This window comes from Procambarus clarkii, chromosome 27 (assembly GCF_040958095.1).
Source record: "Procambarus clarkii isolate CNS0578487 chromosome 27, FALCON_Pclarkii_2.0, whole genome shotgun sequence".
In the NCBI taxonomy this organism is placed as follows: Eukaryota; Metazoa; Arthropoda; class Malacostraca; order Decapoda; family Cambaridae; genus Procambarus; species Procambarus clarkii.
In genome coordinates, this window is record NC_091176.1 from 29,309,485 (window position 1) to 29,335,064 (window position 25,580).

Here is a 25,580-nt window from a genome sequence, read left to right on the forward strand (position 1 = left end):
AGCAATTAGATGTGCCTGTTAACGTATTCCCAAGAACTCCACATTCCAAGACATTCTACACTAATAATATGTACACTAATTACAATTAAATTTCCCAAGGATTCCAGAAATCAATCAGGCCAGCCAGAAGGTAACCAGCAAGATGGTCAATGTGGCAAGTTAGGGAAAGCATGGAATATAAGCTATCAAAGTTGGGATCTCTGTCAGTAACGCAGTAGTGGTTCAGTGGCAAGTGCTCTGTACATACTTCGGATCTTCAACACCATCAACATTCACCAGCAACAATGCATCAGTTAATGAGTATTTCCTCCTCTCACATGATACTACAGCCTCACCACAGAGCAGACAGCCAGATTCCTGCTGCACTTGAGCTACCTGCTTTCTTCCCACATTCAAACTCTACCCCCAGCTTCGCTCAAGCCCGGTCGGCCGAGCGGACAGCACGCTGTACATGTGATCCTGTGGTCCTGGGTTCGATTCCAGGCGCCGGCGAGAAACAATGGGCAGAGTTTCTTTCCACCCTTGCCCCTGTTACCTAGCAGTAAAATAGGTACCTGGGTGTTAGCTGTCACGGGCTGCTTCCTGGGGGTGGAGGCCTGGTCGAGGACCGGGCCGCGGGGACACTAAAAGCCCCGAAATCATTTCAAGATAACTTCAAGATAGCCCTCTGCTCCAGACCAAGGACTTTCATCATGTTAAGATAAAACTTAATAAGGTATAGCCAAATAATATACTGTACAAGTAAATCTATGTACTGTACTGGTAAATACAAAAGACTAGAAGCTTTATGCATTACTATTGATAATATTTGAATGAAAATTTGCCATACCTCTTTCATAAAAATGAAATGTTTATAGGAAATGACAAACAGTAACATGGCTGCCTTTTTTTTTAATAAATCACAAATTAACATAGTAAAAGTTATTACCTTACACCAATTAAAACAATGGTAAACATACAATAAAGCATGCCTATTGTTTCAATCAGTTTTTGCCAATGAGGTCATCAAATTTGATTTCATCATATATTAGTTATTGCATGCAAGCATTAATAAAACTTGCCAATTTTAATGACAAATCATTTGAAATATAAAATTTTAGTTCCAAAAATACGCTTAGAAATGTTTGTTAAAACTACCCAAATTGCATACGGCATGTTGAAAGTTCTCATTCTTTATGTTCTGTATATCATATACAGTATGCATTAAAGAACAAGATATTTATGAAGAATCCATTTTAAATACAGTACCTTCGTATCAATATATTTTCCACCTTAAAATACCCAACTAAAAAGCAACTCTCAAAACACTAATGAATTCTGCATATTAATTTTGTAGTTGCAAAACAATGCATTGTTTCAGCTTGCATTACAAGAAAAGAATGTTACAGTTAAATAACTCTACAAAACAAGAGATCACATACCATACAGTAATAGAAAAATGGGAAAGGGGAAAGAAGACCACTGCTAAGTGCAGCTCAAGAAATAAGAATGAAATTGTGAATGTACACCAAAAACATACAACCCGTTCTCGCAAATTTAATAAGTCAATATTGACTTATTAGTTGCGTGCATAGGTGACATACTAAACATAATAGTTTCCCTTGAAAAGCTTCATAGAAAACACCGACCTTACCTAACCTACTTAGTATGTTAAAATAAGCATCTTATAGCTTCGTAATTACAATTGTTTCTTAACCTATTATAGGTATAGGTTAGGTAATAATTGTAATTCACCATCTGGTCACCATTTGGTCCGGGAGACATCTCCCGTCACGCAGGGTGCAGTCGCGCCTCCACAGATCTCCAGTATCAGCTCTTGATACTGGTAATGGCTCAAAAGGGCCACCACTTACGGGCTATTCATGCCCGTGCCACCTCTTGGGTGGCTTAATCTTCATCAATCAATCAATTATAATTACGAAGCAATAAGATGCTTATCTTAACATACTAAGTAGGTTAGGTAAGGTCGGTGTTTTCTATGAAGCTTTTCAATGGAAACTATTATGTTAAGTATGTCACCTATGCACATATTTAATAAGTCAATATTGACTTATTAAATTTGCGAGAACGGGTTGAAACATAATACATTCCTTATGAGAGTCTTATTTCTTGATCAAATGTGTGCTGATAAAATATTAAGTGGTGTTTTGATTGTTAAATATTGCAGTACAGTATCATTCAACACAATATTAAACTCAAATTGCAACAATTCTGCAGTCATACTCTCTCAAACTACAAATTAGTAAAATACACCTCTTAAACTCAAAATTAGCTTAAAGAAAATCTAGCTATCAAATACAAATTTGAAACTTTACACTCTTAATCATATTAAAACAAATCCAGTTCCTTGTTAAAATATGAAATACTGTACCATTAACAGTTTACTCTAAAATACAGCACATTTTAACTATTTAGCTACATTGTCAGAAAAATATACAAAATTTTAGTATGGCCAATAAGATTCTGGACTAGACGAGGATCTCTGCGATGAACATCCAAAAATTACAGCTTTTATCAGTCCATCTCGTGATCGGTCTTGTTCAAAGGTAAATGTTAAGTAATCAATAGTGACATAGTTAGCAGTAACATATACAGGATACCTCCCTACTTTATTTAACACCACAGCAATCTTATAGGTCTTATTAGGAGTGATGTACACTGGTCTATTGAAGATGACTTCCATTGAACTATTCCACGATACCCGAGCTGTGAAATGTGTGTACGTGAGCCGACAACCATCAGAATCTTGTAAAAAAGCATAGATCAGTTCAGAATATGACTGCTGTATTGGATGAGTGGCTAATTGAGATTCCAGATTTGGTGGAACTAACTGAGTAGGCATCTCCACACCATAGATACAGACATGTCTATTAACTGCAAATGAAAGTGAACAGTCCACAAGTTGCTCATTAATCAACACCTGTGCCATGTCATTTCCAACACATTCACATCGAAGTTGAACATCTTCTCTAATTCTGCTGGCTCTGGAATCCGAGTGTGTTAGGGAGCTGGGTGGAGGCGTTTGTTCCTTTTGTCTCCTCTTATTATTTTGACAGAAAGGTGATGGGACAGATGTTACTCCTGGTGAAGAAATATTCATCAAGAGGGTGTAACTCTCCTCTTGTGTCAAAATCCCAGACACTGCTGGGCTATTGGCAAATTCTGTTGGGCTTAATGTCAAAAATCTGAAAACAAGAATGCAAATATTTGGCTTTAGTAATGGGCAAAAAACCTTGCTAATAGAAACAATAGACAGGATAATATACCCTTAATAATGTTTATACTCAAAAGACATTAAATTTCACATTACCCTTTAAATGTGTTTTCAGGAGAAGAACTACAAAGGAATATGACAATAGCAAATATAAAGGCTCTATCATTTAGAAGCAACTAAAAGAAACCATTTACCATGTTAATATTTTATGTCCTGCACATAGCAGTATCTAACAGGACAAATTTTGGGTGGTCCACAAGCCAGGATAGAAAAAAGAGTAACCCCTCAATGCAGTCACAAGGTCAAAGCTGACCTGAACCCAAGAGTTAACTGGGTCCAGGAGGGAAGCAAAGTCCTGTACCCACAGGAGGAACTGAGCTGAAAAGGAGGAAGATGGAATCCTCTTCAAACAAGACACTCAAAAGACGCAAAGTTCAAGATGGGCCAACGCTGTGCAAGAGTAGTTGCCCCAAAGCCACAAAAGCAAAAATGAGCAAACACACCTGAATCTACTGCCCCTTGTAGAGCCCCTTCACTGCAAATAAAATAAAAGAACGCCAAAAGATGTAGGCTTAAAATAAAATAAAAGACCAGCGAACCCAAATATTGCAAGCCTTTGGGTAGCGGCCAATACCAATCCAAGAGGCAGCAGAGGGAGACAGCACAAATGACCATCACTATGTAGTAATGATGATGGAAATCTCTCAAACTTGCAAACATTGAGTGCAAGGATGGTCTATAGCAAACCACACCATATTGACAATATGGGCCAAGAAGGACACTCAGGCACTAGACATGCTCACCAAATGAACTGATGCTGAACAGACTTCAGGATAAGCATGGCTACAAAGAGCATCAACGGCATTGCCCTATGTATAAGCACGTAAATCCTAGTGCACCCCTTAATCATTAACTTTTGAATGCTCCAACCTCAGAGACTTGCAGATGAGTCAAAGACTTTGCAATACCCTGGGTGAGGTATCCTACAACACAGTATGCTGGCCTTTACAACTCCCAAACCCACTAAAGAAGCCAAAGAAGGAGCAATGCCAGAGAAGCACCTAGGAAAGGGTGGCTCTAAACATGTGTAGCTTGAGGCAAAAACCGACTGAAGTCCATGTAACTGGGGCTTGTATACATAATGTAGCTATCATTAAACCTTAAAATGATACACAAGCAAAAGAACCCCCTGCCTGACAGATGAGTGGACAGCGCTATGGATTCGTAGTCCTGAGGATCCGGGTTCAATCCTCAGTGGAGGCGGAGACAAATGGGTAAAAAGTTTCTTTCGCCCTGATGCCCCTGTTACCTAGCAGTAAATAGGTACCTGGGAGTTAGACAGTTGCTATGGGCTGCTTCCTGGGGGATGTGTAACAAAAAGGAGGCCTGGTTGAGGACCGTGCCATGGGGACGCTAAGCCCCAAAATCATCTCAAGATAACCCCCCTACCTCCCCAAAGGACAAAGTCGATAGGATGGCCAATACTTATCTAGAATTCAGACCTGCAGGGCAATTCTGAAACTGGAAAGCGTATCATAGGCTCCTCACACACTGTTCTTTGTGTGGTCCTCAGGTGACTGTTTCCCATCTAGAACCACCCCTAGATCTCTCAGAATTTTTTAAAAATTTTCACATAATTTGTAGATTATGTCAGGCCTATGTTCTATTCCACATTCCATAAGATGGGTTTTAATGTGAATAAATGTCACTTGTCAAGTGGAGCTCCATACACTTATTTTGTCCAGGTCTTCTCGAAGGGCATGGCAATCGTCTAAGTTTCATATATTTCCTAGTATCATATCAACAAACATTCATATTCTGTAGTCTTTATGGTAGACCATTTACATAGACAATGGACATTACTGGTGCAAGAACTGAACCTTGTGGTACTCCACTCTTGATATTTCTCTCATCTGATATACTGGTAGTACTTCATTTTCCAGTCAAAATAATTTTCATGTTAGAAGCCTCTGTATACTGGCTCATTTTGCTCTTCATGAGAACTGATTAGCACAGCTCCTCAAAGTTTCTTTAAGGGCATCTTTATTTCCAGCACAAGAATGTACAACATGAAGCTGTTCAAACTCTGAAGTGGACCAGTCTAGTGTAGTTGACCGCCGCTTAGCTGTAGTACAGTACTAGGTCCCCAATTCATCGTTGCTAGTGGGCAGTCTTTTTTTTTCTTGGAAAATATTTATTTTGTTGTTGCTCAAAGACACTCAAATGGGAAGGATGTTTTCCATATGTTCAGTATTATGCTCTTGGGAAAATGCTTGAACAGTGCAAGTTCTCGGCCAATAACAGGAGTATCTTGTTACAGCAGATCTGAAGGCCACTCATACCTAGCTGATGTCTAACCCTTGCAAGAGAAAGTGGGACATAATGCAACTCATTTGTCAACAGTGACTTTTTATATCTTAAACATTTATGTATTTATATAATATTCCTGTATCAATGCTTAAGGAGTATTTTTTGTGCATCAATGTATATTTTGACTATCTATCTGATAAGCAATTCAGTGCAGGATTAAGTAAGATTGGAATGATTATTCTTAAATAAATTATTTGTTTTATTAGTGACATTGATTTTATCTATGCATGTATTATTAACAGTGAGATTAGTGATAGATATCATCCTTACCCTTTTTTCACCTCCATCTCCCTCTGATCTTCTCGTCCCCATACCCTTTGTTTTCCCCCTTAATCCTTCCTCTCCCCCCCCCCCTGCCTATCCCACTGTCTATTCCCCCACCCTCTTTCCCCTCTTTTGCTCCTTCATCTCCCTTCTTCACCCCATCCCAGTCTGATCCTATCATCATTATCCCCATCCTCCTTGGTCCCTTCCCTCATCCTCACCCCTGCTTCCGCCTCCCCCACTTATCTCAAAACGCCAGCGTTGAATGTAATGAAACGCCATTTTCGGGGTGAGACCCGGAGGCTCCCCGGAGCTTACTAGGCTGATATGCTAATGTCAGATTCTTTTATAAGTACATTGAATATGTAATACTGTATATTACTGTATTAGATATATTTATTTAAATTAATATTTAATGTTTAAATAAACTATTTAAAATTTAAATATTTAAATTAATATTGAAATAAATATTTAACATTTAAATAAATATTTATTATTTAAATAAATATTTAATATTTTATTACTTTTAATATTTAAAATAATATTTTAATATTAAATATTGAAATTTAATTAATACTGAATTAATATTTAAATAAATTCAGTGAGAATAGGCTTTCTGGCTGGTCTGCCTATGCCTTTCGAGTCTATAACGAGAAAGTTCACCAAGCTCTATACACATTTCCATTTCCTAAAAAAAAATTCTACCAGCAAAAACAATGATGTGTAGAACACTTAATTTCACTCTGGGTGCCTGAGTGGGTGGGTTATAATAGTTTCTTGTATTAAAATAGTCAAAATGAATCGGCTTTTACTGAAAGAGATATAAAGAAAAAGAGATAAAATATATTTCCATACCTGATCATGCCAAGACAGTCTCCCAATACCTTACGTTGATTCATGGGACTGACTTCCAAGGACTGTCGGACACATTCCTGCTTGGCCCAAGTGAGACATGCTTCCCACAGTATCAACTCTGACACTGAAATATAGGAAGTAAATTTGACATTACAATCAGCTTTTGCCATGCAGAGGTTTAGCATGCACAAAATAACAAAATACACGAAGTAGGTACAGTCTTCAACAAAAGTACAAAATAAACAGCGAGTTGGTGTGATTTGTGTGTTGTGCATCTTTCAGACGTCATTCTTTCATCATGGCATCTTCCAGACATTCTACAATAGCTGCTTCACCCAACGATACCCACAAAAGTAATAAGAATGAAAGATTACTTTCTTCTACATTCCTTATCTAACAGTGACAACACAGAAACCAGATCTAACACTAGTTCTTCCTCCTAGCATAACTGGCATGCCAATTACATCTCAATTCAAGTTCTTGTCATATTTTTTTCTTCAAGTTGTGGATGCAGGACACTCCTTGCACGTGAACTGCCAGGAGAGCCAAACCCCGAAAACTCAGCAGATGAGTCACCCGAAGCAACCAGCGCCAAAGAGCCAAGGACCGCATCGAACCCCCTAGGTTCAGGCAATGAAACACCGGGGAGCAGTCCGAATGGAGCCGGATCGTTGATCCGCGGGCGACCTGAATCCTCCGAAGCACAAACCACACCTCTGTGAACTCCCGCACCGTGCTGTGGGCTCAACGGAAGGATTGACCCCATCGCCCCTGGCTGGCCTGGTGAGCACTGGTCACATAGCCCCAGCCGAGAGACAACGCATCCGTGAGCACATCAAACGAGGTGGCGCCAAGGCACTGAACCCCGAAAAACCCGGAGAGGAAGCCGGCGACGCAGCAGCCGACCCAAAGCCCACGTGGGGCCGAACCCTGTGATCGCAAGAGAGGTGGAAGGGACATCCCCGAAGGAACCAGAACAGCCGACAAAGCCAAACCCGACCAGCGGGTAGACCAACATCGCGAAGTTCAGGCTCCCGCAAAAACCCTCGAGCAACCACTGGGTGACCCCCGGGAGCCCCCCAAAAACAGGCGCATGAGGGACTGCAGCCGAAAGAGAGACTTCAGAGGAAGAGACAAGGAAACGGGAGTCCTCCGAGAGTCCCACACAAGACCCAGCCACGACCGAACCTGGGAGGGCACCAGATGAGACTGCCTCCAGTTCACCAAGAACACGAACCTGGTGAGCTGGGAAAGAACCAAATCCGTGACTAGCAGACAACTGGACTGGCTGGGAGCCCAAACCAGCCAGTTGTCAAGGTAGGCCAACACCCGAGCACCTAAAAGGCACAGACGGGCCACGATGCCTCGCATGAGACGTGTGAACACACGAGGTGCCAGGTTCAACCTGAATGGGAGACAACGAAAGTGGTAATCGTGACACCCCACAACAAACAAGAGCCAGTCCCTGAACCCCGGATGAATCGGGACATGCCAATAAGCATCCCGGAGGTCCAGGAGCACCATCCAAGAACCTGGCTCCAACAGGAGTCGAACTTGAGACAGCGTAGTCATCCAAAAGGAGGGGCAATGAACACAAGGGTTCAGATGGGACAAGTCCAGAACGAACCGCAGGTCCTCACAGTCCCGTTTCGACACTGGAAACAGACGAGAAACCCATCTGAGGGACAACGTCATTTCGACGACGCCCAAGTGAACCCATTTAGAGATGACCCGATGGAGCGCAGGAGAAGAAGGAAGCCTTCCCTGTCAGCGCCGAACCCCCCAAAGGGGAAGGGGCCCCCCAATGCCACCGCAGGCCGAAGGAAACGACCTGAAACGCCCACAAATCATGGGACCAGGTGTGAGCGAACAGCGCAAGCCTCCCCTCCATTGCCCCGTCAATGGGGCGAACCGCAAAAGGACCGGCGCCCCTTACAAGACCCAGAACCCCGCACAGGGCGAACACCGCGCCGACCAGCCGAAGGAGGATCCGAAGGTGGAGCCAAGCCCGAACCTGGCACCAGAGGCCTACCACGATGAGAGGAACCCCGAGCCCTGGCATGACCCCTCTGGGCAGGCCCTTCCCCTGGGACCCCTGGAGAACCAATAAGTCCGACATTGGATGACAACTGGCCAAGGCCACCTGAATATACTGCGCCACAGCCGTAGGAGCTGGACAAAAGGGTGAAGACAACCTAAGAGCCAGGGCCCAGGCCGATTCCAAAGAGGAGGCCAGCACCGCCTGTCGACACGCGAGCCAGGAAGCATAAAACTGAGCAACCGCATCCCGCAGTATTGGCGCAAATAGCTTCAACAAAGCAGCCGAGCCCAAGGCACCGGACCCAGAAACGGCTCCGAGCACCCCACGTCCTCCCCAAGCCAATCCGAAGACAGCTCCAGGAGGGAAAAGAAGTGCAAGACCGAAACCAAGAGGCCCCTGGCGTGCAAATCCTCTCCCTTTCGGCTACGCAGGTGGCCAAGAACCTGCACATGGAGCTGCAGAACACTAACATCCCAGGGAAGGGCAGGAGCAAACAAGCACTCATTAAGGTGCACAAGGTCGCCCCCCAGGAAAACCTGAACCACAGGAGAAACCTCGTGCCACTCAAGTATGCAGGAACGACAGAAGGAATGCCAGGCCTCCAAAGCAAAGACAGGATAGTCCACCAGCCAGGAAGACTCTGGAACCTCGTAACGGACCCAGAAAGAGAACGTAGTCTCAAACCTGAAAGACAACGGATCCATCACCAAGGCGTAATCCGGGTCACGCAGGAGGTAAGCCGCAAGGGCCGCCCGCACCGCAGACAGTGGGATGTGGGAAGCCGAAAACCTCCGGAAAGACGGAACTGACGCTCCTGAGGGGACACTAACCCAAACCTGGGGAGGGGCAGACACCAAATCCAAGTCGTACGAGGAGTTTTGCTACATTCAGTTTCCCGTAGGTCTCTACCTCTTATGAGTGCTTTTCATGTTTGCTCACTAAATTTCTCCTGTTTATCTTACACAGTAGAACTTACACATTCAAGATAGCCATATTTCTAAATTACCATAAAATCTTTCACAGCTTGATAAATTATTAATATTAACTACAACTCATTTTTATACAAATTTTTCTTGTTGTAGGAAGCTAACCTATTATAGTACTACTATAATTTCAAGTGAATGAAAATAAATATTTCAAATTCTTTAAGTGTAACAATCTGCACACTAAGGACTAAATAAGTAATGTACAGATCGTTTTCCACTAAAATATCTAAAGGACCAAAACTCTATAAGCAATGAATATGACTAATACCACCTACAAATGTATATACAATACCTTGTACATGACATTAACTTAATATTTATTAATAAGGCAAAACAAATGAAGTGACTAAATGCAAAATATGTGGAAAGAAAGACACTAACCACCGAGTCTTTCCTGCTGCAGTATAGTGCGTAGGATAGATGCATCCACTTCCTCAAAAGATGGATCCTTTAGCACTTGTTCCGTGGCATTTTGGATTATCTGCAAAAAATAATATGTCACTATTGTAAGAAATGCTGTAAAGTATTATAATCTTACTTTGTCTTTTATAAAAGTAAAAGTTTCTAGGAAAAAACTTTCACTGATACTGCTCCATCTATACACAAAAGAAGTGCAACACAAAGAAAAGCACGTATGGTTTGCCAAGGGGTTAGAGCAAATCATACCTGGTATATACCAGGTACAGTATTTCCAATATAACCCACAGTGCATGGTCATCAGTTTCAGAGTCGATGGTCCAAAACACAGCAGCAAGCATGGCAAGACCAGAGTATGACAATGGCATGAAAATATGGTCCAATAGTGTGAGATAAACACCTTCTTCAGAAGACTCCACTGACATGCGGGGAAAGCAAATTAATCAGTTAGGCAGGGTAACATTCTAGGTGGAACGAGAGGAATCCAAATATCCTCCCAGGAGTACTAGAGATAATCTTGCTAAAGTGAACTAAAAAACAACCCTTTGTTTGGCTAGGAATGTTCCCAGGGCATGTTCTTCCATCTTTTGGGAGTTTTCCTCCTACTCCAATTTTAAGAGATTTTCTACTCTTCACATGATGGGGTGATGTTCTGGGCTTTCATGGAGTTCTTCAATTTTATTAGGCATGTTCATTCTGGGTACCTAGGTAAAACTGCTCATTCCAGTCAGGTGCCTAGATCTCCACCGAATTTCCCTGGTCTGTTCCCCAGCTCTCTAAATATGGTCCCTGATTTCCTAGGTGCATTTCCTTGTTCTACGAATTAGTGTTCTTCTCCAGTTTCTGGGCTTTTACCCTGGACCCCTGGATCCAGGATATTTTACTTGCTGTGGGCTGTTTTTCTCCATTTCTTCCTGTACAGGACACTTTTCATCATTTGGGTGCCCAAGTCCCAAGTACTATGCTCTGTCTCTCCTGGTTACCAAGGGTTGTTCCCTGTTTTCCCAATATATGTCATGGCTGTGATCGGGTGCTTCTATTCTTTTTCCATGTTTCTGAAGTTGGTGCCCTGGTTTCTCTATCTCCTGAAATAAAATCTGTGCAGGCCATTTGTTCATTGTGGATAATGTTACATTTTTCATATCTGCTGAGCCCTGTACTAATGGCCACCCTTTAGGTCTTCTCAAACCTTCTCTGCAAGGTTGGTTAATTCTCTTAATTGTTGCGAGGTGGTTGCTCAGTTATGGACCTAGAGTGGGCCCATTTTATATGAAGGTCTTATGCTGCCTGTTTTTTTTTTTCTCTTAAGAATTCTGCTGTGTAGGGCCACAAATTTTCTCTACAGGTATAGGATTCCCGTGTTGAGATACATTGGTTAGTTCACTGGTCCATGGAAGGATACAATTGGTCCCTTCATTGCAGGTTCAGATTTTCTGCTATGCCACACTATAATCTAAATCAGTATTTGGTGCTAATGTGTTTGTTTTAATAACTTCTGGTTGCCATTCAGGTAGGCTTCATAAAATCTTCCATACAACAGGAGGGGGTCTCTCTAGTTCCTGGTGGAACTAACAGATCAGCCTAGCTGTGATGACCACATGGACCTGCAGGTTACAAAGACTAACAACCTCAAAGACCAGGGGCCAGATTCACGAAAGCACTTACGCAAGCACTTACGAACCTGTACATCTTTTCTCAATCTTTGACGGCTTTGTTTACAATTATTAAACAGTTTACATGCATGAAAACTTCCCATTCAACTGTTGTTATTGTTATAAACAGCCTCCTGATGCTTCAGAGCTCATTAACTGTTTAATAATTGGAAACAAAGCCGCCAAAGATTGAGAAAAGATGTATAGGTTCGCAAGTGCTTGCGCAAGTGCTTTCGTGAATCTGGCCCCAGGCAATTAATTGCCTGGGAAGACTGGCAAAGGCCAGGCTGTAGTGTAGAAGAACTTTAAAAAATTATCAACAGATAATCAAACCTCTACTGTCCTGGTAAGCAGAGTTTCTGCTCTTAACCCTTAGACTGTGCAATACATACATATATGATTTGACAAAAAATAATTTAAGATAAGTTTTTAAAACTTGCACAAACACTTTCCATTTTTTTTTTGCATGATCAACTAGTCAAATGCTCCAACTTCGTCTAAATGATCACAGCGTAACTTGAAAAACCAGAATCAAAATTAATTTTAAAATTGAATATTGAAAATTTCAGATTTTCAATTCAGAATAAAAAATATGAACAATCATTAATTGTTCATTTAATGTTATTATGCTCTCAGTATAGCATATAGCTTCATTTTCATTAAATTAGAATATAGGTTTTAGTATAGTTTACTGTAAAAAAAATCATCAATAGGACATTTGAAATATGCGGAAAATTTAGACAAAAAAATTATAATTCCAAATGTATAAAGTTTATAAAAAATCCATTCTGATGGGATTGTAGAACAGACAACAGAGCACACAACATGTCAAATTAGTGAGAATCAGTTAATAACTGGAATTTTAGAAGCCACTCAAAGTTGAAACTCTGGTTTCAGAGATAATTGAAATTATCAACAATGAATAAAGATAGTTTCAATTCGTTAATTTAGTTGTATGTTTTAATAAATATTGTTTGGCATTCGTACTCGAACATGTGAAAGTCGTAGGTCAATATGTATTGAAATGAAGTCAAGAAACAGACCATGACTATACTAAGGGATATGAAGCAAAAGAGGACCTAAATACAAGACTTACTCCTGCTGAAGAAGACCTTATTGCTCAGTTAACTAGTGCATTAAATGAAGTTCCTGCTCAAAGCATTGAGTGTGTATCAACAAATGGTGTCACAATGTCAATTGATGAACTGGCAAGTCCAACTGAAGATATAACCAATCCAGAAGTTTTGAAAGACTTTCTAGATTTTGAAAAAATTGCCAGTATTTCAGTTACAAAGGGCAATGAAACTTGCCCAAGAACACAGTCTCATTCTACCAGAGCACCTTCACCAATTAGTAAGGAGCAGATTTTAGATTTTCTTCAGGATAAATTGACTAGTTCTAGCCCAGAATCTCTCTTAGGGTCAGAGTCTGGCTATGAATCTATTACATCACCACAATCTTTAGAATCTTTTGATGTTCTATCACCTCAATCCTTACAATCTGATGAATTTGAAGACCATAGTATGGACTTTGATATTGACTCATTTAATGAATTGTTTCCTTCATTATTTTAGCATACTGAGCACCAGTAGCACTTAAGTACCTGGGAAAACTTGTATATTTATATATATACAGTATTGTAATAAGGCTTGTGAATAGTAGGAGTAAGGTTTATATTTTATCCTCATTTGTGGTATATACTATAATAAAAATATACAAAAAATCCTCTTCAATTAACCTAAAGTATACATTTTTTATATTGGGTATATGATGGATTAACCCGTACACTGCACAAAATGTCATATGATGTTTGATTGAGCTCAGTTTTTTAAATTTTCTGAAACTTAAGTGTTTTGTGCATAATCTACTAGGCAAATGCTTCAACTTTGTTTAAAATAGAAAATAATTATAAAATTAAATATTGAAAACGTCAGATTTTGAAATCTGCAAAAATATAAAATCACCCGCTGTTCATTTATTGTTATGCTCTCAGAATAGCATATGATCATTTTCATATTTAGAATATAAATTTTCAGTATACTGTAGTTTACTGTAAAAAAAAAAATATATGGCATTTGAAATATGCACAAATTTAAACAAATTTAACTCCAAACGTCTAGTTTATGTAAAATCAACTCTATACGGACTGTAGAGCAGACAGCTGTGCACACTAAAAATGGTGCGAATCGGTCGAACTAGATTTTTGGATACTGAAGCAAGTTGAAATTCTAGTTACTGTAGATATAATTGAAGTTATCGACAATGAATAAGGCAGTTCTAATTCATGAATTTACTTGTATGTTGTAATAAACATTGTTTGGAATTCATACTCAAATATGTGAAAGTTGTAGGTCACTGTTGAAATGAAGTCGAGAAAATATAACCCCCCCTAAAAACAAAATATAGGGATAATAATAATGATTTAGGGAATATATTTAGGGTGTACTTTCAACCTGTCCTCTTAAAAATTACGTCGCTTTTGGCCGTTTACCCATATGGCTGATAACTGACGTAATTTCAAAATGAAATTGAAAATAAATTTTGGATTTTTTTCCCCAAAACAGTAAGTTAAGGGTCCTCTAGATAGGCGGGCAGGAAATTTTCCTTAAGTTTCAAAACGTCATGAAAAATGTTATTTGAAAGTTTCCTCTCCTAACACTACACACATAAATCACAATAGCGTGATGCATCAAATGAACAAATCCACAAATCCCTTGTGGATTTGTTCCTCTCCTAACCTTTCCGAGTAAGCCAGAGGACTCAAACAGGAAAGTACATCACTTTCGTGAGCCGATTTCATTTAAAATTACATACGTCCATTTTTGGCCATAGTGTGCATAAGTGAAAAGCGACATTTGAAGAGGACGGGTTGGTACGTTATATAAGTAAAAAAAGTCTTAATCTGGTCCTAAATTAACTTAAATTTAGAAAAATTTTCGCTAAATTTTTTTATTTAATTTAATTTTGTTAAATTAACTTTAAATTTAGCCAATAAATTTTAAATTAATAACTTAAATAAGAGGCATGTTATACCTGGACACACTTTTCCAAGAGGCTAGACTCTTCAAACAAGCGTGCAAACTCATAAGCTCTGCAAACATTGCCTGGGTGAAGATCTTGCCATATAAACTGTGTGCACTGCTCTACCAAGGACGGAATCATGTACTTCTTAGCAGCATAGCAAATCTCACATACTTGGTCAAATGATTTTAGAGTAATTTCATCACTGTAGATGTATCTGGAATCACAAACATGAATTTAAATACTGTACAGTACTGTATATTCATCAAAACACACTTTTCATAGCATAAACTCTAGAAACTACAATTGTAATGACTCAGGTATATGGTGAAAAAGTATGGCATTTAAAATTTAAAATAATTAAAATTTCACAAATTCAGAGAATAAGACACGTCTTATTCTCGTGTCTTATATTCACACGTCTGAAAAACGTAACCCAACCCACATGTAAAAATTAAAGTACAGTAATGATGTTTCTGCCTGTCCTGAACCCTTATCAAATTTAAATGGAAACTTATTTTTTGTTATAAAAGAAAGATGGGAGGAAAATAAATTAATGCACAAACCATTGTGCATAGGCTTTCAGTATACTGTAAAGAGAAAGACGCCAGTCACAGCTGTGAATATATATACATCAAGGAAGGGAATTTGATTCCTTTTCAATTTTGAAATTTATGGAGGGAACCAGATTACCAAGAGATGGGAAGGGTTTGAAAAGATTAGTTATGAGGCCGAAGATCCAAAATATCAACATAGTAAAACCAGAGGGAAAGGGGGAGGTATAAATGTCAATAGTTGGAAGAATATTTAAAAAACAAATTCCATATATAGAGTGGCAAGAACAGGAGAGAAAGGAGATCCCATAACAACACCATGTATGAAAAATATTTACCATTGAAAGAAAGGTGGGTAGTGTGTCAATACAGTAATGTAAATGTGGAAAATGTAAGTAGAAAATGAAGGCCCTCTGTCTCCTCCTGAATTAGAGATAAAGGGGAACACTAGTAAGTAAAGAATTAACACCAAAGGTAAGAACTGTACAGGAAGGCTGCAGGAATAACCTGTCGAAGCCCTGAGGCATTGAGATGCCTTCTTTACTTTCCCCAAAGTTGTGCTTATTTGGGCAATCAAGGCCCAACTGGTCTGCTACCACACAGTACCTACAACTCCACGGAGCATTAGAGAATTTTAACTGTATTCACAAATTTCTAACCAAATCACTCACTGTAATAAAGCTCTAAATGCTTCTGGCTGTACATCTAAAATTTCCACAGGTTTGTCCTTCTTCTCTGCCATCCCACCATAGAACATGGCTTCAAACACTGGTGAAGACATTGCCAAGATGAGGCGGTGTCCTCGAAGAGTCTGGAAAATACAGCTTATGATTTAAAGGTCAAGAGTTTTTTATTACAGTACATGGGGGAAGAGAAAGGAGCCCACGTACCAAAACAATGGAATACATTTGCTCCTTCTCTCTGGCGACAACGAGACACAATGTCGCCAAGACGCCGGTAGTTGTCAGCCAGCCACCGAGTCTCCCCCCTTATATATCTATATCTAATGTGCATGGAAAGCCATCTCGGACCACACAACATGCGTGAGTTTCGCCGACTGTCTTCGCCCACTGTTACGTATGTCTAACAAATGAACAAGATCGGTCGCACGCGCACACCGGACCCGAGATGCCTGGCTCTAGAACCACACGACATGTGCAAGGATTAGGCCTTCGCCTAATGTTACGTATGTCTAACAGAACGCAATGGTCGGTCACTCACACACCGGACTCCAAATACCTCGGCATATGTGCCCCGCGACAGGCAAAAGGCTGGTTCCCCATTTACTCCGGTAAACGTCTGCGGCAAACAGTTCGCTACCGCTGTGCGTGTGTGTGTGTGTATACACACACACACACACACACACACACACACACACACACACACACACACACACACACACACACACGAGTTCATACATTCTTGTACAGCCACTAGCACACATAGCGTTTCGGGCAGGTCTTTAATCCTAATTTCTCCCCGGAATACAACCCACCAAATCATTTAACAACCAGGTACCCATTCACTGCTGGGTGAGCAGAGGCTACAGTTAAGGATTTGTGCCCATCAATCCTCCCTGGCTAGGATATGAACCCAGGCCAAAGTGCTCGAAGTGCCAGGCAAGTGTTTTACCACTGCGCCACGAGGACTGCTTATTTGTACATACAAAAATATTTTAGGTTTCTACAAGTTGTGTTTAATCAAATAGCATTCCAAAATTACTTCATATGGCCATAATTGTAATTTTGCACAAACAATGGAGAGAGTATTATTAACGCATGTTCTCAAGGTTGTAAGTTGAAATTGTAATTGGATAACTTAAATAATTTTGTGGGCTAGAGTTGTATTTATTGATGTACTGCACATCAAATTTTAACATTTCTATTATTAAGCATAAGAGTAACAATTTGAGAACTTTGCATTAATTTGTTAGTTATGTTAAAACTGCAAATTCTATTATAAAAACAATAGCCAGCATCGCTATTTACTATCAGATGCTACAAATGTTACAAGCTACATAAACTACTTTGGCAAGGCCCTGGCTGCTGAAAAGTCAAGATCAAGCCCGGTAAAGACAACTTCCAGGCAGGAAAGCTTACGTTCTAGTGAATAAAATTAAACTAGAAACTGAATTCTAGTGGTAAAATCTTGTGTGTAGACAAAACACAACATCTTCAAAAGCAGACCAGGCTTTGAAATCTACTGGAGAGGAGGAGAGGAGAGAGAAAAGAAAGCAAGAGAAAAACCTGAGCATGGAGCTACTAAGACATCTCATCCTGGGATAGGGCAGGCAGTTTAATTTCTATTAGTATTAAGTTTTAGTCTTTAGTGTTTTTCCTGCCCGAAACGCTTTGCGTAATAGTGGCCTTCGGCATTGTATGTACTAGCTCTATCTATAAATCCATCAATATTTGTATCTCCCCTTGTATGTATGTACTTTACCTGAATAAACATTTGAATTTTTTTAATTTGAATTTGAGTTCCCAGTTCAAGAAGTCAAGAGATTCACCTGGAAAACTTCATTGTAGCATGAATAATGTGAAATTTCATTGAGCATAGCAAGAAACCCAGCAAAGAATGCAATTAAATGCCTCTTTCTGGTGGGTCCCCCTCATTACCTAAGAGGTACCTACCCAGCTAGCCAACATACTGTACTTAACTACAAACTGGAAAAGGTGCAAAGACATGCTACTAAGTGGCTCCCAGAACTGAAGGGCAAGAGCTACGAGGAGAGGTTAGAGGCATTAAATATGCCCAAACTAGAGGACAGAAGAAAAAGAGGTGATATGATCACTACATACAAAATAGTAACAGGAATTGATAAAATCGATAGGGAAGATTTCCTGAGACCTGGAACTTTAAGAACAAGAGGTCATAGATATAAACTAGCTAAACACAGATGCCGAAGAAATATAAGAAAATTCACTTTCGCAAACAGAGTGGTAGACGGTTGGAACAAGTTAGGGAAAAAGGTGGTGGAGGCCAAGACCGTCAGTAGTTTTAAAGCGTTATATGACAAAGAGTGCTGGGAAGACGGGACACCACGAGCGTAGCTCTCATCCTGTAACTACACTTAGGTAATTACCATAATAGGTTCAATCTATTCATGAGTGTCTACAAAAGACAAAGACTTAGACCAGAATCTGCCCCCTCCCCCTCAATAGAGGTAGAGAAGTCTGAAGATCTACAATCAACCACGGTATCCAAGAGAAAACCACCAGAAAGGTACAGTGCGCTAAAATAGATAAGTGTGGTAACTGCTGGCAATGCTGTATTTATGTAAACAATTGTTACCCGAGTTGAACCACTAGTTTGCCGCTCATTTACACCTAATCAGCTAGCCAGATGGGTAGCTCGGGGAGATAGAGAGGGAGGGGCCTTTCCAAAAATAATTACATTGCCATGCAAATAAATACATATTCAAACATTGCTTAAAAACTTAAGGGTCTCAATTTAGAACTTTCATATATTCAATCTATAAAGATTATAATCATAAATTTAGGAGTCTATTGTATTGTGTATGAAAAGGTGTAAAGGATACAGACTCAAAGTAGACCACATGAAAGTACATAGATATGCAGTGGAAGGTACCAGGTCCGGAAATAGGTAGATGGGTAGATGTGATGTAAGACATTAAAAGAAAGGGGTTTTAAAAGAAATATGGGATAGTGTGCAGTATAAATACCTTTCAGAAGAGGAGAGAGAGTAAATGAAACATGTAAGCGGATAATGATAAGATATTCCAGCAGTGGTGAAGAATGTTCCCATATACAAAATATTACACAGTGCACTGCACTGTGTAATATTTTTACAAGACAAATAACATTCAATATTTCCACAAATACTTTTTGATAAATTAAAAAATTAACATGAATCTGCAAGGGTTTCCTTAACCTTCAGAACTAATGATTTAGGTCTGCAAAGAACTACAGTATATTAATATAAAATAATTAAATACTTACCTTTTGATTATTTTCATTGCCAACAATAAAGGTACAATCAGCCCATTGTCCCGACTCCAAAACATGACCTGCCCTTTGGTGGATAAATCTAAGTTCCGTCTGCCAGTCAGCATTACAGTTGCTTTGTGCCATCTCTGAGAATAGCAGTCTTTATCTACCGAAATATAAAATCATTAATTACAGAAATTTACACATTGGTAATGTCGCTAGTCATTGTCCACTAAAGATTTTTTTAAGTGGAATAAGACCAGCATTGAATGTAATGAAACACCATTTTCTGGGTGAGACCCGGAGGTTCCCCGGAGCTATTCAGGCTGATATGTACATTATTAGACTTTGGCATCAATGTGAATAGGGTTCTAGGCCAACCGGGGACCACGAGCCAGAACCTGACCCCCTCAGAAAGGCACGAGGAGCAATGGCCTATAGAAATGCACATGCGATTTGGAGCATTCTATGTCTGCCATTGACCGGGTCAGGCACCCAGAAAGGTAAGTGCCCCAAAACAAACCCCTATTCTGGTTAAAATTATTACTGAAAGCTAACGTGTGGACAGAACTCGCCAAAGGAAAAACGAGCATGACGTCTCACTTGCCACGCCGCTTGTCTGCGCAGCTCCTCCCTCATCAGGAGGAGAAAGGGGGAGCCTCAGACCCCTCGCACCAGCTATCCCCACCCACAGTTTGAGGCTGGATGTCAAAACACACGAAAAACTGCCAACCGGGGGGGGGGGGTCTCTCCCCTAGAAAACGGCGTTTCATTACATTCAACACTGATTTTATGGTGGGGAGTCCCTTCAGTTCCCTGGAGCTACATCACAAAAGACGAAATCCAAAGTGGACTTACCCCAGGAGGCGGGAGGCACTTGCTCCTAAACTTAAAGTCGAGACAACAGGACGCAACTGCCAACCCAAGCGAGCCAGGCCCAACTAGGCCCAGGAACATTGACCAGGTAGCGTTCAGCCAGGATCCCGTTCAACTGCCAAAAACCCAGTGCCCAAGTGTCCACCCAAGACATGTTACCAAAGACGGCAGCAAGCGCAGCAAACTTACAAACCTCGCGGGCACGGGGAGAGACCGCAGGCTGGCAAGACCGAATAACCCTGCAGATGACCTGGGAGACCCAAACCCTGGAACAGGGAAGAAGAGAAACAGAACAATCCAAAGCGTGTCCCCAGTCACAAATGCCGAGGCTCACAAAGAACGGCGGAGAGCCACAACCAGACACAACACAAGATGCACCCCGGCCCGACCAACTAAGCACCAACAACCCATGGACCCCCTCCTGAAAGCAGCCATCACATTTATCGCCAGAAAAGAAGGAGACGGCTGCAACTGAACAAACCTATCGCCAGGACCAAAAGAGCAGAAACCCCCATGCTGGAGGAGATTATAAAGCTCCCCGACCTGACCCCCAGAGGCCAATTTAAACAAGAAAGGGCTTTGGAAAAAACAACCCAGAACCGAAGGGGGACACAACAAACCGAGGCAAAGAGAGATAAAAGAGCACCTGATCCAAGGGCCAGGACTGCTCAAGCGGTGCATAAGCAGGAGAAAAAACATACGAAACAGCGCAGAAGTAACATCAAAACCGAAAGCAAGCTGTAGCAGCTCTGCCAACACCACACGATACGAGGCGACAGTATTCGGTATAAGATGACTGCCCTGAACAACACTAGAGAAAGGACAAGACAACCTGAACAGAAAGCGAAGTATACCTACGAAGCGATAGAAGGAAACGGAAGGACCACCAGGAAAACTTCATACTGCCGCCGAGATGAAACCCGCAAGTGGGACACCATTAACGAAGCCTCCTGATCACCACACAGATGGTGATCGACTCGAGGCAAAAAGACCAGACGCGAAGACTCGAGGAGAAGAATGAACCAGTCACGTAATGGACCAGACCGAACTGCTGAAAGAGGCGGAGCCGCGGGAAACCTCTGGGTTCAGACACCGAGCAAGCAGACTCAGAACCAAGGCTAGGCCGGCCACCATGGGGCCAAGAGGACTATTTTCCCCCTGGTAAGTCTCCAAGCGAGTTAAGACCTGGAACAACAACTGAACCAGGGGAAAAGAGGTATAGGAACCCCCACCTCGACCATCCCTGCCTGAAGACATCGACACCCCAATTGCTGCGCAGTCAGAGAAGGGTGCCATTTATACCGGAAAACGCCTCGACCAAATCGACACGAAGAGGAACACCTCCGGATGCCCGAATGTCTGGCAGAGCCAACTGAATGAGTCCTCGACAATTGTCCATTCTGTGGACAGGAGAATTAACCGGGAAGGCTGTCCGCCAAGACGCTGGACATTCCCCAGACGTGAACGGCCAAGAGAGCCAACTCCAGGAACTCAGCAGACGAGTCACTTGAAGCGACCAGCCTCAAAGAGCCAAGGACTGCATCGAACCCCATAGTCCAGGCAAGGAACCACCAGGAAACAGTCCAAAAGGAGTCAGATCGTCGATCTGCGGGCGACTCGAATCCTCTGAAACGACATCTACACCACAGCAAACTCTGGCACCATGCAGTGAGCCCGATGGAAGGATGGACCCCACCCCCTCCTGGCCAGCCTGGTGAGCACTGGTCACAAAACCCCAGCCAAGAGACAACACATCCGTGAACACATTGAGTGAGGGCTCCGGTAGGGGTCAAGTGACTTAACCCCGAAAACTCCAAGAAGAAGCCGGCGATGCAGCAGCTGACGCAAGGCCCCCAGGGGCCGAACCCAGCGATCGCAGGAGAGGTGGAAGAGAAGTCACCGAAAATCAAAAGCTCAGCTGGCAAACAGCCCAGAGGCCATGAGAAAGTAGGGAACTGAAACTGGATCCAGGAAGGAGGTGGCTAAGGCAATCTCCAGCCAAGCAGAGAAGTCAGATCCTCAAATCCACCCCCCCCCCCTTCCCCCCCCATCCCAAGATAAATCTTAAAATTCTGCCCAACCTGAACAGCAGGAAGGCAAAAATTTGTCCCTGGGCATCGTTAAGCATCATGGGATTGATGAACCAGTAACAGATAAAAAACAACAGTGTTGAATGTAATGAGTTGCCATTTTCTGAGCAAGCCACTGGAGGCTTCCTGGAGGCTCCCCGGAGCTTACTGGGCTGATATGTATGTATGTACTGTATGTATTAGACCGTGGCATCAGTCGATGGAGTTCTTGCCTACCAGGAACCACGAGCCAGAACCTGGCCCCCCTCAGAATGGCAATGCCTATAGAAGTAGTGTGTGTGTTTGGAGGCATTACATATCAGCTATCGACCAGGGTTTGGTAACCAGAATTGTAGGTGTAATATAGCAATTCCCACATGGTAAAAATTGTTACCTAAAAACGAGCAGGGAGGCAGAACTCTCAAAGTAAAAGAAGCAAATGTCATTAACACTGTTGCACTGATCATCCGCACAGACCCCTGTCCCCACGCCGGTGGCTACAGCATTCAGTTCTGAGGCTGAGCATCAAAAAGAACACGAATGATTTTGGTTTTCATGAATTCACTTCCAAGTACAGCTACTCACACCTGTGCCCTAAGCATTGTAAGTGCTCGTGTCAATACCTGTACTAATAATTACTACTAACCCCCAATACTAATACTAACCCCTAAATTAAATTAATTCTTGATGAGAACCTGAGACAAGTTCTCCAAGAGTGTTTCATTGGTACAGTATTAAAGAAACTCATGACCAAGCAAATCTAACTAAGTGACACCTGTCTGAGGACTACCCACACAGGATTCCACACACTTCTAGTGTACTCAGGTCTGGTATGCATTGGTCTCAGTTAGTGGATCTTAAAAACCTTTGTCAAGCCATCTGCCATGTGCAAATTGGTGATGTTGCATGCAAAAGTAATATTGCACAACTACCCGCCATATTCATATCTCGCCTTGTCCTCCACTTCCTTCCAAAGTGATACAAATTATACTAAATTTTTTCTCTTGATAACTACCTTGATTTTATCTTGCATCCACAAATCCAGTCTAACAATTAAAACATAGACCTAAATACCTAAAACAGGTCTTACCTTATTTAGGCACATGTATTGTGACTGCTAGCAGGAACGGATGAAATCACTGTCCTCTGAGATGGCAGGCGCATTATTAGTATTAAGGTCTGAAAAACAAGGAGGCAAGATGCTTTTTTTAACAAGAAACATTTAATGACTTACTAGTTATGCTGCCATTCAAACAGTGGCTTATTTTGTTACTGTATGCTAAACTTTAGCTAAAAATAGTGCACAAATATACATAAGAGTACATCTTCTGCTTGTTGAACTAACCTATTACCACCTGAATGTAACATTTCATTTCTGTAAATGGAACTTTTTCATTCATAATTTCTTAACAATAGGTGTACTGTACTGTATTTAGTGCACACAATCTTTCGTATATACATTAATAAGTACAAGGTCAGTGTAGTCCCTAAACCAACAACATTTACTATACTTCAAAACTACATACCTGTAATGTATATATAGAGGTCATGTCCACAAGAGTTCTTGCCTACTAACAGTGTGCACACAATTTTGAAAATGTTCAAATAATCAGCTCTGGCTGACTTGGTGCTTACATTGTAGGTGCAGATTGCTAACCGTAAAACACAGGATATGGTTAGTTTCCATTCATTATTATTTGACCATAACTATTCACATGTAATAATATATTCCGAAGCTACAAGTAGAACGTAAAATGCTGCCAATGACACCTGCCTAAACTCAGGAGTGATACTGCTCTTCAACGAGTGACATTATAAGTAAACAACTTGTCATTTCTTACCAAGTAACTGTTCTACTGTTATTCCGTCACAATACTGTATCCCTAAGACAATGCACAACAAACTAGCGTATTGGGGCCTTGCACCCTGGCCAAGGAACGCCCCACCCTCCAACCATGGTCCAGGCAACACTGGTCATACCACATACTTATAATAAACCGCGACAAAGAAAAGGACACCGTATTTAGGGTATGAGGCCCTCACCTGTTTTCTGGAGACGATCACAAGGTTAGTATAATGGCCCTGGCAGCGGTGCCAAGACTGACGTCGCTAACCCTGTTTGTTTACATGATTTATTTACACGTTCGAGTTTTAAAATGGCGCACACACACTCGAAGCTCTTCTTTATTACTCAAGGATCTTTACTAGAACTGAACAATAAAACAATGTACTTGACATTAATCTAGAAGCTTTGGCGCTATACAGAAGAGTGAAGAGGTGGAGCAAGCGGAGGCAACGTGGAGCACTTGTGAACGCTGTGGCCCGCCTCAACACCCAGCTGGGACACCTGGGAGTGTGCTCATCTCTCCACCGATGGCACGCATCTTTTATATTTATTTTTATATTTAAATATTTACCAGAATGTACAATGCATTTTGAGAACATTTTGGTGTGTAATTGGTATATTTTAGTAAAATCACTAACGCTCAAATAGCGTTAATTCGGAAAAGACATAGGTAGTTAGTTTAGTTCATTTATTATGCACCCCATACCCATCTTGTGGGCGGTAGTGGAAAGGGTTACAGAGGCACATAATGGGCTCAGGGACTGAACCCCCACAATTCATTTAGCAGCCATAGACTGACAATTTAAATGCGAGCACAGCACGCAGTATATCCTTTTACGACCAAAGATACATTCACTCCAAAAAAATCTTCCACTTACGGGCTATTCATGCCCGTGCCACCTCTTGGGTAGCTTAATCTTCATCAATCAATCACAAACAAGGAACAACGATTTCAAGTTCAACAAGCCACAACTTAGGACAGAAAACAGATTTTTTCACTCACGTGGGGATAACAATGCACAACTACCAAATCATCAACATTATCTTGGAGTCAGAATCCACCAATCACTGATAGTTGTACAACAAGTGGAAGCTGCAGTTATAAAAGCAAACCAAATCCTTTGGAATAGTCAAACGAAATTTTGACGAAGGAAAAGGTAGTTATACAACTGTATAAATCTCTGGTGTGCTTCCACTTGGATTATTATATCCACGCATTGAGTCTTCAGAAAGACATATCTGCTTTGGAGAAAGTTCAACACCGGACGACTAAAATCTTTTCCGAACTAAGTCGACTTTCATACCAGGAACGGTTGAGGGCCACAGGGACTGAGGGGCTGCTCTCAGCAAAACTTTTAAATTACTGAACAATTTGGAAGATATTGACCCAGAACACTTCTTCAAAAGGCTAGAAGTAAAACGAACAAGGAGCAACGGTTTCGAGCTCAACAAGCCACACTGAAGG

At 41.3% G+C, this 25,580-nt stretch overlaps 1 protein-coding gene across 2 annotated transcripts; it reads right to left on the bottom strand.

Annotated features, from left to right (window-relative positions):
• Positions 1 to 875: 875 nt before the first annotated feature.
• On the bottom strand, positions 876 to 24,621 carry LOC138349476 (BTB/POZ domain-containing protein 3-like). 2 transcript variants are annotated; one of them, XM_069332534.1, is made up of 8 exons: positions 24,313 to 24,621; positions 23,360 to 23,448; positions 19,337 to 19,490; positions 16,046 to 16,185; positions 14,833 to 15,037; positions 10,112 to 10,211; positions 6,704 to 6,827; positions 876 to 3,185 (listed from the first exon to the last, which is right to left on the bottom strand). In XM_069332534.1, the coding sequence occupies exons 3-8, from the start codon at positions 19,466 to 19,468 to the stop codon at positions 2,444 to 2,446; spliced, it is 1,443 nt and encodes a 480-aa protein (XP_069188635.1). In that variant the 5' UTR covers positions 19,469 to 19,490; positions 23,360 to 23,448; positions 24,313 to 24,621; the 3' UTR covers positions 876 to 2,443. The 2 variants fall into 2 exon arrangements, with proteins under 2 accessions (XP_069188635.1, XP_069188636.1); XM_069332535.1 differs by lacking the exon at positions 24,313 to 24,621 and adding an exon at positions 23,796 to 23,826 and having other exon boundaries at positions 2,301 to 3,185.
• Between the last annotated feature and the right edge of the window lie 959 nt (positions 24,622 to 25,580).

Excerpts from the sequence above, each read along its gene's own strand:
- LOC138349476 (XM_069332534.1), bottom strand. The coding sequence starts at position 19,468 with ATGGCACAAAGCAACTGTAATGCTGACTGGCAGACGGAACTTAGATTT. Across the intron at positions 16,186-19,336 it reads GCAATGAAAATAATCAAAAG|ACTCTTCGAGGACACCGCCT; the intron begins GTAAGTATTTAA and ends TGTATTTTCCAG. Across the intron at positions 3,186-6,703 it reads GACTGTCTTGGCATGATCAG|ATTTTTGACATTAAGCCCAA; the intron begins GTATGGAAATAT and ends TCTTGTTTTCAG.